Source organism: Talpa occidentalis, unplaced genomic scaffold, assembly GCF_014898055.3.
Source record: "Talpa occidentalis isolate TD23 unplaced genomic scaffold, MPIMG_talOcc4v2.1 talOcc4.8, whole genome shotgun sequence".
NCBI lineage: Eukaryota > Metazoa > Chordata > Mammalia > Eulipotyphla > Talpidae > Talpa > Talpa occidentalis.
The window spans coordinates 7769830-7782150 of record NW_023605194.1 but is presented as its reverse complement, the minus strand read 5'-3'; the positions used below and the strand labels follow the sequence as shown (position 1 = coordinate 7782150).

At 39.7% G+C, this 12321-nt stretch overlaps 1 protein-coding gene across 1 annotated transcript in view; it reads right to left on the bottom strand.

Annotated features, from left to right (window-relative positions):
* The window catches only part of CACUL1 (CDK2 associated cullin domain 1), a 51625-nt gene that overhangs the window by 25167 nt on the left and 14137 nt on the right, over positions 1–12321 (bottom strand). Inside the window, 2 exon segments of the mRNA XM_037497616.2 lie at positions 8700–8802; positions 9421–9547. Of these exon segments, the coding sequence (XP_037353513.1) occupies positions 8700–8802; positions 9421–9547 (230 nt within the window).

The window sequence follows — 12321 nt, the reverse complement described above, 5'->3', positions numbered from 1 at the left end:
TAACTCAACCAAGATATATTTAGCTTAAGAAAATCAAAACTAATCTTATTTTAATAAATGGCTTAAATTTTAATTCATTTTAATCAAAATACCTGATAAATGTTCATTTAAACTCTTCTAAATTCAGCCTTGAGGAAGAAACTGCTCTACCATTTTCTTTCATCTGTTTCTGTGGTTTCTCCTCAGGACACTGAATGCAGGGTGCACTGTCGATGCTATTCCCTACAATCGTTATTTACCTGGCCTGGGAACTAAGTCTCTGATTAAACACTTTATTTACTGGGGAAATGTACAATGTAAGTTACAAATCATGGACAAAGAACCTGCTGGAAGAAACACATTTGCTGGTGGATTACTGGCTAGTATTACTGGGTCAAAATGAGAATATTTTTATTTGGTGAAAGTGAATATATACTCTCAATTTGATAAAGCACATTAAAACATACAATAAATTTATCAATACTACATGCAGCGAAAATGTCCACACAGCTTCAATTCAGATCTACACAAAACTAATCAAAATATGGGAGTGTCATTTAAGACAGTTTTATGAGTAAAGGAGCTTATGTCCATTAAGTTCAATTATCCTTATGTAGTGGGGCAAAACAGTGTATTCTAAATATTGTCAAATTCAAATTCTAAACTTGAATTCAAATTCTTTGACTGATGTATCAGTCAACAAAAACGACCCCCAAATTCTCAGGGACTTAAGATAATGAAGTGTGGATAAGCAAAACACAGCATAACCACACAATGGACTAGAATTCAGTCACAAAAAGGAATGAAGTATTAATCATGCTGTAAACATGATGTACCTTGAAAAATACTAAGCTAAACTAAGTCAGACACAAAAGGCCACATATTGTCTGATTCCATTTCTGTGAAATGTCCAGAACAGGCAAAGCCAGAGACAGAGGAGACTGGTGATTGCTAGCAGCTGAGGGAGGGAGGAAACTGAGTGACTGCTAATGAATTTGGGGGTTCTTCCTGGGGTAACTAAAACGTTTTGAAATTAATGGTGATGGTGGCACAATTCTGTGATTACACTAAAACACACTGAGATACACACTCTTACAAGATAATGTTGGGATATGTGATTTGCGTCTCAAAAAAAATTTTAAAAATCAGGAAAACAAATACAGAAAAGTTATCTTTCACACATATATTCCAAGCCCATCTGGAAAGTCTGTTCCCTCTTAGCTTTACTCAGGGGCCCACATTCAGGAGCCTCCACCCCGGAACGCTGGCACGGAAAGGGGAACATGGGGAATTGCAGTGAACCTCGCAGGCTCGGCTCTGGGTGCACTCTCACCGTTCACAGGCCAAAGCCAGTCACTGAGCCAATTCAACTTCCATGGACTAGAAAAGCACAATCTTACCACGTATTCAGACGGAAGAGCATTAGAGACACTTGGTCAACAGCGTTATGACCAGCACGAGCGCTTACTCAACTTAGTTTCAGAAGACAATGGGCTCAGGAAACCACACTAAGTCAGCATTCTTACCCCCTCCAGAAGCTCAGTGTCACAAAGTTGTGACATCCTCCTTAGTAACTAAGTATATGCCAAAGTGCTAAAGACTACAGCAACAACACAAATAAAGTGACAGAGAAGCAATGAAAAGGAAGAGATTAAGCCTATGAGGAATAGTGGACCCTCACAGACAAGGAGATTGTCCCCTTTGGAGAAAGAAAGAGGAGGAAAGAAGAAACCATGAGAAACCATGGAAAATGCACAAAGATATTTGAAATTAAAGATATTAGAAAGACACAAAGAGAGATATATATATATAAAGAGACAAAGATAAAGCAAAATATGGTTAGACCGCCTTGCTGGGTTTAGAGTGCGTAGAGCCTGGAAACCCTTGTGGAGGCAAATGGGCTTCTGCAAATTTTTGGGTAAATGGACAGTCGGCAGGTTAAGAAAATGGATGACATGGTAAATCTAAAAAATAAACCAAATGGACAGAGGGAAAGTGCCGGGCCTATAAGCAAACGAGCAATCTTTTTCTATTTTTCAGGCAACTACCAAAAAGGCCCTATATTAGGGAGACGGCAGGGCAAGTTGTACAGGGGAAATATTAGCAAGGTTTGGGCCTCATTTCCTCTCTCTCGCCTATTACTCATCACCTTCCAGGGTATTAAAATGATCAGTACACCCTTCCCACAAACCACAACTATCAGTCTCCCGACTTCCAACATTTACTCTTCCTTTTCCGTGTGAATGTGTGAATTCCAATTCTCAAAATGTGAATTTCCAATTCTGATGTTCTGATATACTAATGAGTAGGATAACAAGAAAGAGAAAACTGGTTTACTAGTTCAGTGAATCATATTCTTGACCAGTTTGGGAGAAGTCCGTTGCAGCAGTCACAGTTCTGGGGAGAGTCAGACGAAGGTGTCCAAATACCCAACGGGCATATCACCGTGGGTTTCTTCTTATGGAGCCTCACATTCACGCTGAACTCTGAGCTGATGTCTTACTAGGATTGTAGATTTGCTACTCCTTTGGGTTCTGCTCTTTTTGTGGCTATATTATTGGATATATACAAATTTGGAATCATCATCTTCCTAGTAACTGAACCTTGTCATACTAAAAGGTTCTCTCTATAGCCAGTTAACACCTTTGCTCTGAATCTACTGCTTGTTGTATCAGTGCAGCTGCATCATCTTTCTTCTGGCTAATACTTACTGGTATACCTTTTTCCATCATTTACTTACAATCTTTCTGTCTCCTTATGCCTCATGTTAGCAAATTTTATTAAGGGTGCAGTACTACATTCAGTCCTATAACTGTTTACTTTTTGAAATGCAACAGTCTTTAACCCTTATATAAGAATTGATAAACTGGTCTAAATCTATCTTAACTGATTTCCACTGGCCCATCTGTTTTCTGGATATCTTTCTCTAGCCTTTCCTGATTTCTTTGCTTATTTTAAATTATTCCATTTTCCCTTTTATCTTGTTAATTATATTTTCATTTGCTGTCCTCTTAGTAGTTACCCTAAGATTACAGACTGCATTCTTGTTTTACCATAGCCTAAAAGAAATGCGTACTCTTACTTCTTCTTATACAACATTTTCAAATCCATTTACTCTCTTCCAACTTATATGCAACTGTCATGTATTTTGACATTATTTTTTCCATATTTTTTAAATTTTATACATTTTATACATCATTTTTCATGCTACGATCACTTATTTAATTTCTGTTTTCTTCATTCTCACCTGATTCTGCAAGTCTTTATCTAGGGACATTTTCCTTGTATCTGAAGGACAATTCTTCCCTGTTTCTTCAAAGTGAAAGATTATAGGCAATGAATTCTCTCAATCTTGTCTAAAGATGTGTCACGATTTCTCTTGGTTTTATGATCACCTACTGTTAATACTACTAGTTATTTCTGATTGTGTCAAGCACTGTTCATGAAAAATGGTGGAAACAAACTGATGCCTAGGATGTTATTTTTTTTGCGGAGATAATTTACCTTAGCTTCCAGCAAGCATCTAGAGGCACTAGAAAACCCACACCATCTGACTCCAGTTAGGAATCAGGCACCAGCTACAAGTTCACCTCTAACTTGTTATTCTGACCGTTCTTGGGTATGAGCCTTCGGTTTCCTGGGCCTACACTCCCTAAGGTACCCTGTCTCTATCCTTCTCAGTCCCTTAAAGCTCTATTAAACTTCTCAACCTAATAGCCTCTGTCTCTGAATAAAAGATTGCCCAGTACAGAAATAGCTCAGAGGTAGTCCCCCTGAGTTTCCTTCTTCTCCAGATCTTGGTCCTATTAACTCTACTTTTTTATTAGATCCCGGATCCATTATTTAAAATTGTTTTCAGTTGAAGGGTTGGTCTAAATCATTCAGTCTTATCAAGATCTATCTACAGTGGTACCTAAAAGAGTACCTGGCATATGTGGACAGGAAAGTGTTATCTGTGTCATCAGGTTTCCCGCAGCAAACCCCTACAACCAATCAACCAGCTCCGTATTTTATAGTGACCAAGCAATCCACTTCGATTAACTGAGAAAGGCAACAGGGAGTTTTTAAGGTTTTTGAACAAGAGTGTATGCCCATCAAATTAACAGTTTTAGAAGACTACTCAACCAAAAGACTAAAAGACAAACCACTTAGGCGAACATGACACTAGTGCAAGCATGAGGTAATAAGTGACACACAAAGGATGACAACAATGGGAACAAAAGGGGGCAGAACCCAATAAAATTAAAGATTTCTATCAACTTTGACTCTCACCTAGAGAAAAGTGAGGGAGAAAAAAGGGGTCAAAGATGAATGTGAAACCTCAAGTCTGAGAATGAAACTGACTTGAATAAAGAAGTAAAGTCAGACGTGAATATGAGGTACCCTAAGAAGAAACCCAAGGCATTTGGACACCCTAGTCTGACCCCTACCCAAAGAACAGTGACTGCTAAAAGTCTCCAAAACTAACCAGAATATCATTCACTAAACTAGCCAATTTTCCCTCTATCATGTTCTATTTCTATTGTTCATTGTTATATCAAAAAAAAAAAAAATTGGAAACTGACATTTGGAGGGTTTTGAGACATAAAAAGGGAAAATAAAATAGAGAATTTCATTATCACACTTAAATATAGAGGGAAGTAGATTTTTTTAAAAACTAAGGCAAAATATACTGTCACAGTTCAAACAATCCCATAGTGAGTAAAACAGTAAGTAAAAAAGTATGGATGTACAAGTACAAAAAATAACAGTAAGCAGAAAACTGAGTGGGGTTACATATAGTTTAGTTACATGTTTTTATTAATTTAAAAACAATAAAAACTTTTCAAAGTTACTGAAGTGATGGCAAAGTTATTCTTTCCAAAATGAAAGCCACATTCTTTTTAAAGAGGCAGCAATTAGATTATGCTGTTTATGCAAACCTTTAGGTTGAACAAATTAAAATAATCTTTTAAAATATCAAAAACAGTATTCTCTAGTTTTTAAGTGAATAACTGGGGAATAGGGAAGATTATATCATAAACTCTTCAGCCTCTCCAAGAACATACACCTTGTGAGAGAGAAGTCACACTGAAATATAAACTAGACAAACCAGCAGCTATTTTAAGATGCCCTTGAAAGACAGAGGCTGCCGTCCTGAAGGTCCAAATCATTGATTTAACAACCCCAACGCTAAATTTCTGACTATCTGCCAAAGGCAATTCATCGCCACATTCTGGTTTCAGCTCACAGTAACAGTACTTCATTTCGAAACTCAGAGCTGCCAACAAAAGGCTCCACCCAGAAACACTGCTCTGGGCCCCAGGCCTGGCCTGTATTATTGTTTCATCCTAGTGAAACTACCTGAAAGCCTCTACAAAGCAGAGATTTCCCCGGGATTGTACCACATACTTGTTACAATCAATTAATGAACTGAATTAACTGAACAATAAAGTAAGAAAATGAGTAAGCATTGAGAAAACAAAAAGATTAGTGGTCATACAAGGCTAATTACGCCACCCTTTCCACCAGGATAGGTCAAATTTCGGTTGCCCAACCTTCAATAAGCGGTTGCTGAGGTGTAACTGGGTCAGGTACTAAAGATTAAAAGACAAAACAGAGTCCCTAGCCTCAAAGGATCACCTGTACAATGGGGAGACATGGAAGTTTTAGAAACAACGTAGCACAATCGGCTGTGTTATAGAGTTAACAGAGCTATTACTGCCAAGATGCTGAGTACACAGAAGCAGAAGTTCCAACTGCCTGTTCTGTTTTGTTTTGAGGGCAGTGCAAAGGCTCCAGGAAGACAACACAAATGGGTGCATGCCTGGAAAAAAGAATGAAGTGGCCTTTGCCAAGCAGGAAGTAGAAGAAAAATATCTTAAAACTTATAAAGCCACTTCATCTGGTGTTGAGAAAATTTACAGGAGGTGATATTAGCATTTTAATCACAAGAAGCTGCTGGGCAGCAGACTTAAGACAAAAAGCCCAGTGCCCCGTGTTTTTGTCTACTCCACTGTTACCTAATAATAGCTAGACTCTATAATCTGACAAAAAGGTTCATGTGAAGTAAGATTTTTTTCACAAGCCATACTGCTAAATTCTGAGACATGCAGTGACTCTGAAAATTAAATTTCCTGGTTTTATATTTTACCTTGCTTTTACATTTACCAATAAACATATGTCGAGCTATCACTCTCTAGCTATGTTTTAATTTTTAATAAGAATTATTCCTGCATTAAGATAAAACGAAGGTTATTTAATTTCACAGTCCACTGCCTTGGTAAGGGTCGGGGAAACAAGCACTCTGATACATACATAACTGGCAGAAGTACACGCAGGTACAAGTCTTGGAGACCCCCATGTGGCCCTCATAAATTACTCACAAGATTGATTACTCACTGCAGTACTATTAGTAACTGAGCTCTCACATACTGACGGGAATCCACCCCCTCCAAAAGCTCAGAAACACTCTGAATTTCAGAGATCCTGTGTGGCCAACAGTTTACCTTCAACTTATTGATAACTGGTTTCGAAAACTCATGCCAAAAAATGTAGCCCCTGTCTTCCCAAACCATAATTAGTTTGAGCCTGATAATACAATGCTATAGCCCCCCAATTTTTAAAAGATTTTCACAATAATCTTCTAACCATAAGAATGAAAAGAGGTCTTTCAGTGTTACAAAACTGAATATAAGAAAAATCTACTCAAGCAGAAAGCGCAACATGACAAATTCAGCACATCACCCTGCTCTCAGTCAAACGAATGACCCACAGGGAAGGCACAGCACAGGTCTGATGCACATTACGTGGCTCCAATTCACATTTCACAGACAACTTTTATAAGCAAGACAAGTAACATTTTTAATCCTTATAATTTTGAACAGAAATGGCTTGCTTTCTGCTCTAGAAGAATCCTTGACATTTCAATAATAGCAAAACAGTGTTAAAACAGTCCTTTTTGAGGTCACTGAGTCTTTGCTGGCCTACGGAAATAAAAGCTCTGGTACTGCCTGCACCTGAAAGACCTCCCAGCTTCAAGTTAAAGGCACGCTCACACTCAGAGTCCTACAAGAACACCTTTCACTATCCAACAAATGGTAAATATTTATTTGTAGACATTCAATATACATTTTATTCACTAAGTATTCAATGCCTCGTAAGTATCAAGGACTGGACTAGGTAATGACAACACACTAATAAAGACAGAAAAATTCTGCCCTCTCAGAACAGAGTAAGGAGGGATAGGAGGTAGAGTGTGAGGATAAAGAAAACAGGTAAACAAGAAATTATAATACATGATGAACTATAAAAACGTAGTGGGTGTAGGAGGGACCCCAAACCCAGACTTGAGGGAACAAGATGTTTCCCAAAACAAATAATGTCTAAGGTGTAGCCTAAAGACTGAGTTCATGCTCACCAAATAATAAAGGCAGAGGGGAAAAAAGAATGTGCCAAGCAGTCAAGTTAACATGGCAAAGGCCAAAAGGTGAGAGAGCCCATGAAATGTCTACCGACCTGAAGTAAGTTCAGCATGCAGGAGCAGAGAGGCAAACAGTCACTCTGACTGAAATCCAAGAATAAGTCAGAGCAACCAGCTATGATGAGCATTTCAGTAAAATATATGAAGTGATGGTGGCCTGAACTGGATAATACCAAATGGACGGTAGAGAACAAAAACCAAGATAGAAATAGGAAGCAAACAGGATCTGACAATAAATTATACAAATGTGGGAATTCAGAGAGAAAGTGGGGTGAAGAATTGGTAAGCACATCATTTAAAGTTAAAATGCACCAATCTTGAGTTACAGCTAAAGTTATCCGCAATGCCTAGGCACTAAATATGTTTGTACTTAGAGACAAAAATGTGAAGAAAGCATTTACTTGGCTACGGTAAAACACAGCATTGGCTATAATTTAAAAAAAAAAAAAAGGTAGTTGGTACAGTAATCATTTGGGGTTAACACTAAGACACATCAGTTTACAAGATAGATGAACAACATCCAAGCCCAAATCATGCCCAGCACTTGCTAGAAGCGATGATTTCAGACTGCTAGCACCCTTTCCTGCTGTGGGACTGCCAGGTGTGGGCCCTGCTTATCTATCACTGGGTGACTTCTACACATCTGTCATTTCTACTCCAGCACTAAAATGTGATCTGGTCCTGGCATAAAGATAGTACCTGACCTTCAAGCACTGGAAACTTTTCTGAGGTGGGGAGGGGTGGAGTGGGGATCAAGAGGCCCAGTACTTCCTTAAACAGAATATTTTCCATAATTTGCCCCAGATTTTACAGCTGGGATAACGGTCATCTTTAGAGGGTTTATCAACAAGATGTTGGCTTCAGTTTTTATATTAGCAAATATTAGAAACTAGTTGGTAATCCACTCTTCAAATTTTTAAAAAAGGTTCTAGAAAAAAATTAACATACACATTTATAGTATAAAAGTCAACAAATCCTGAACTTAACAGAAAAAATAAAAGAAACATTATCACGGTAATAAATAGAATCAGTTAAAGTCTGAAATAAATTCAATCTAAAAATTTTCATGATTTCATCAAATTTTCATATTAACAATCTACTCCAAAGATTAGACAGTTTGATCACTATTCACCTAGAAAATATTTATAATTTTACATCATAATCAAATTAAATAGCATCTAGATATATATATTACATAAGCAAATTCCAAACAGTCGAAGATCCCAAGGAAGCAAAACCCACACAATCAGTTCTTTACCTGCAGCTCCTTTGAAACTCTCTGTAAGTGATTAGTTATCTTCTTAATCAGATCACTATACATCTGTTCTGAGTGCTGCTGGCATACACATTTATACACACAACTACAGGGAGAAAAACAACAGAAAAACTAAGTTAGCGTTAAAGTGCTTAATTCCACCCAAGGTAAAAGCACACTTTCCATATACAGCACAGGTCAAATAATTTCAGGCTTAAACTAAGTGACCAATCACAGCTGTAACAGTTGTCACTTCTTCCTCATCACTAAGTTGATATTACACACACACACACACACACACACACACACACACCCCACACACACCAATTCCTCCCTATTGTGCTGCTTTCATTTACCAGGAGCTGGGAACAAATAACCAAAACTAGAACTGTGTCGATAAACATCAACAGACTAAGCTAGAGACTCCTTGGAAGCTAAAAATACCTATTTCACTGTCATTCTTGCCTTTTTTCACTCTCCTCCAAAGTTTTTTATTTTCTATAACGGGTGGCAGGCTGAAGTGGGAAGAAGTCTGAGTGGGGTTAATTCAAATCTTGATTTGAAAACCAATTTTGAGCAAACAGTTTTAACCAAACCTCCATTTGTAAATAGCTGAGAGCTTCATCTTACGTATTGTATGTTTTCTGCATACATACTGTCCTATTTCAAGCGGCTAAGAACCCAACATACCCTCTCAAACCCAGACAAATTAACTCTGACTTACCTGTATATCTGTTCATAGGATATGGGGATATAGTCACCAGGACTCTGGGTTAAAAGCTGATCTATGGCACCATCCAATTTTGGCCAGTATGTGCTCTTATAATCTTCAATAGTTATAACATTCATTACTACAAGTAAAAAGTAAAATAAATATTACTATGGGTCACATGTAAATAAAACATTACTGATTTCACATTGACAACTCAATTTCCAATTTAAAAACAAAAGGGCAACCTGATCAAAGATTTTAAGAAGTCATTAATTGTGATTTAAAAAGGAATTACTATGAGTCTGTCCATCTTTAAAAACGAAAACCAAATCAGTAAACATCAGTGGTCTCCTTGAGGGTTCCTGTAAGTTTCTATTAGCAGTAGGTGTCTCAAACACGCACAGACTGTCAAAGATGTGACAAGACGGCCTCGTCCAGGAACCACAGTGAGACTCTGGGAAGCTACGAACCCCCCGAATCACTCTCTCTCACTGAGACCTACCTAAGGACAGAACTATGGGCATTCAAGTCCAGATGCCACAGTAACAAAAGCGGCTGCCAGAGCTCGCAGGTTATCACGCACCACTGGAGCCCCAGGCACTACCGCAGCTCCCACTCAGGCTCGCTCCATCTCACGCTTGGTAAGTCCAGCAGGAAGGACCTCCGTGAACTAGGGCCTTGAGCTGGAGGCTTACCTCATTCCTGCCGGCTGGCTCTAATTTCCTCACTACAGGTTAAGAAAGCACCTTACATGTTAAGAAAGCATCCCTAAGTGCTGATCCTAACAACTTTGGAGACCAGCTGCTTCGCAACAGAATGCTAAAGCTACAGAGCTGCCCAAAGCCCCACAGATGCTGGTGTCTTACGCTGACAGCCAGATCGGGTATTTTACTGATCACTTTACCAGAAACTGAAGAACAAAGGGTTGCCTTCCCCAGAGTAGATGGCTAATTACGGGTGGAGGTACAGCAGATAAATCAGCCTTCCCCTAGCGTGTCTGTGTCACACTGATGATCTCCAAATCTTACTCAAGATGTTTCTCCTACGTACCACACCGCCCCTATCATTTTTGTTCAATTTTCTTTAAATCAATTCACTTTTTCATTTTTGGCTTTAATAAATTTATTCTAAAGGACATTTGAGTAAAGAACTGCTGGTTTACACAGTAATCTTCGTAAGATCGCACAATATGAATACCCTTAAATGCATTCTGCTAGGAGAAAAATCGGGCCGAAAAGGCTAAGATCTCATGTGACACCAAATAAAGGCTGGAAAGTGGGGAGAAGGGCAGTTTCCTTGTAGGGTTTTCCCTGCAACAGGAACGTTTTCAGGGAAATGAAATGCTCTACATGGAACCATGATAGTGGATACACCACTCCACGCTGTTGTCAAAACCAAGAGAACTGCACACTATAAAAGTAAGATTTACTGAGGAAAATTTCATTTTAAAAATCAGCCAGGATGTAGTGGTAAAGATACAATGCAAATTGTGACAAATAAACCTAGTTTACGAACGAATCCCATAACCTGCATGGAAGGGAAGGGGAAAGAAAGGAACATCCAGACTGCATGGAAGGCCAAGAACAGAGGACACAGGCCTACACGCACGCACGTCAGACATGCACCAGGCGGCAGGCGGCGAGCGGAGGGCTACAGGCCACTGCAACGACGCCTGGCTTTTACTCAGAGTAAGATGGAGGCATCTGGAAGGTTTCGAGCTGAGCAGCGACGCAATCTGATGTGTGCAGTGTAATTCTACCGCTCGTTCCAGGTGCTATGTTAGGAGCACCCTAAGTTGGAAGGCAGTGGGGTTGATGGGGGACAGAGGGGAGGGGGGTTGAACCATGTGGTAGAAGTGAGGGCCAGAAGAGAAGTCAGATTTTGAATACATTTTAGAAGTAGAGCCGATAAGATGTGGTCTGGATGTGAGATATGAGACGGGGTTAAGGGTGACTCTGAAGTTTTTGGCCAGAGCATCAAAAGATGGGGTTGCTGTTTACCAAGAAGAGGAGAATGTAGGCGAAGCTTAGCATATTTGGGGTGCAGCAGAAACTGCTGGTGCCCCACCCATTTACTCTGTCCACAAAGGTCACTGTCAACACCTACCATTATTTGCCTCGGCATTCTCTCCAGCTGCCAGGGCTGCTCTGCCCACAGGAAGTGCCTGGTGGCAATACGCCTGATGAGAATTCAGTGTAAACACCCCAGGATCGCCCCTGGCCGGCAGGTGGGAGCAGGCTGAGGGCCAGGTGCTACATTGACTCCGAGAACTCCCCACTGGGCTGATGCTCCACTCACCCACAGCGCTGGCTTCCTCGCCAGCTTGCTGACCTTCCCTGTCTCGCTGGCCCACCCCTCTGTGGGCGCCTCCTAGTACCGCCCCTTTGTGCTTAAAAATGCTGGAGTTTTTTGGTTTTGTTTTTTTTTTTTTTAAAGAAACCCATCAAAAATAAAAAAGCAATATCATTTGTCATTAGACAGAAGGCAATACAGAAATAAATGCGGTGTTATTAAATTCCACCAGGGTGCCAAAGCCGGCCGAACCTCCCAAGCCTGAAGCTTGCTGTCCTGTGAACAGGGGAGCCAGCTGGGGAGATACTGAGAAGTGTCACACAGCAGCTCCAAAGTATTGCCACTCTGCTTTCAGAAGGATTCAAAGAAAACAGTTAAAAAAAAAAGAAAAAAGGAGAGTCTAGGTTATTGAATCCCCAAATCCCCTTACCAGTGTATCGCCTAAACCACGCCACTTTCCTGCTCTACACTGAGAGTTGAGATTTAAGCAGGGAAGTGACACTCAGAAAGAAAATTTCAATACCAAATGTAGGGTAAATGGGTTCATCAGACTTTTTACGCCACTAGCCTCTGGCAGCCTGGATCACCTGCAGCCTTGATCATGTTAATACAGAAGGCACT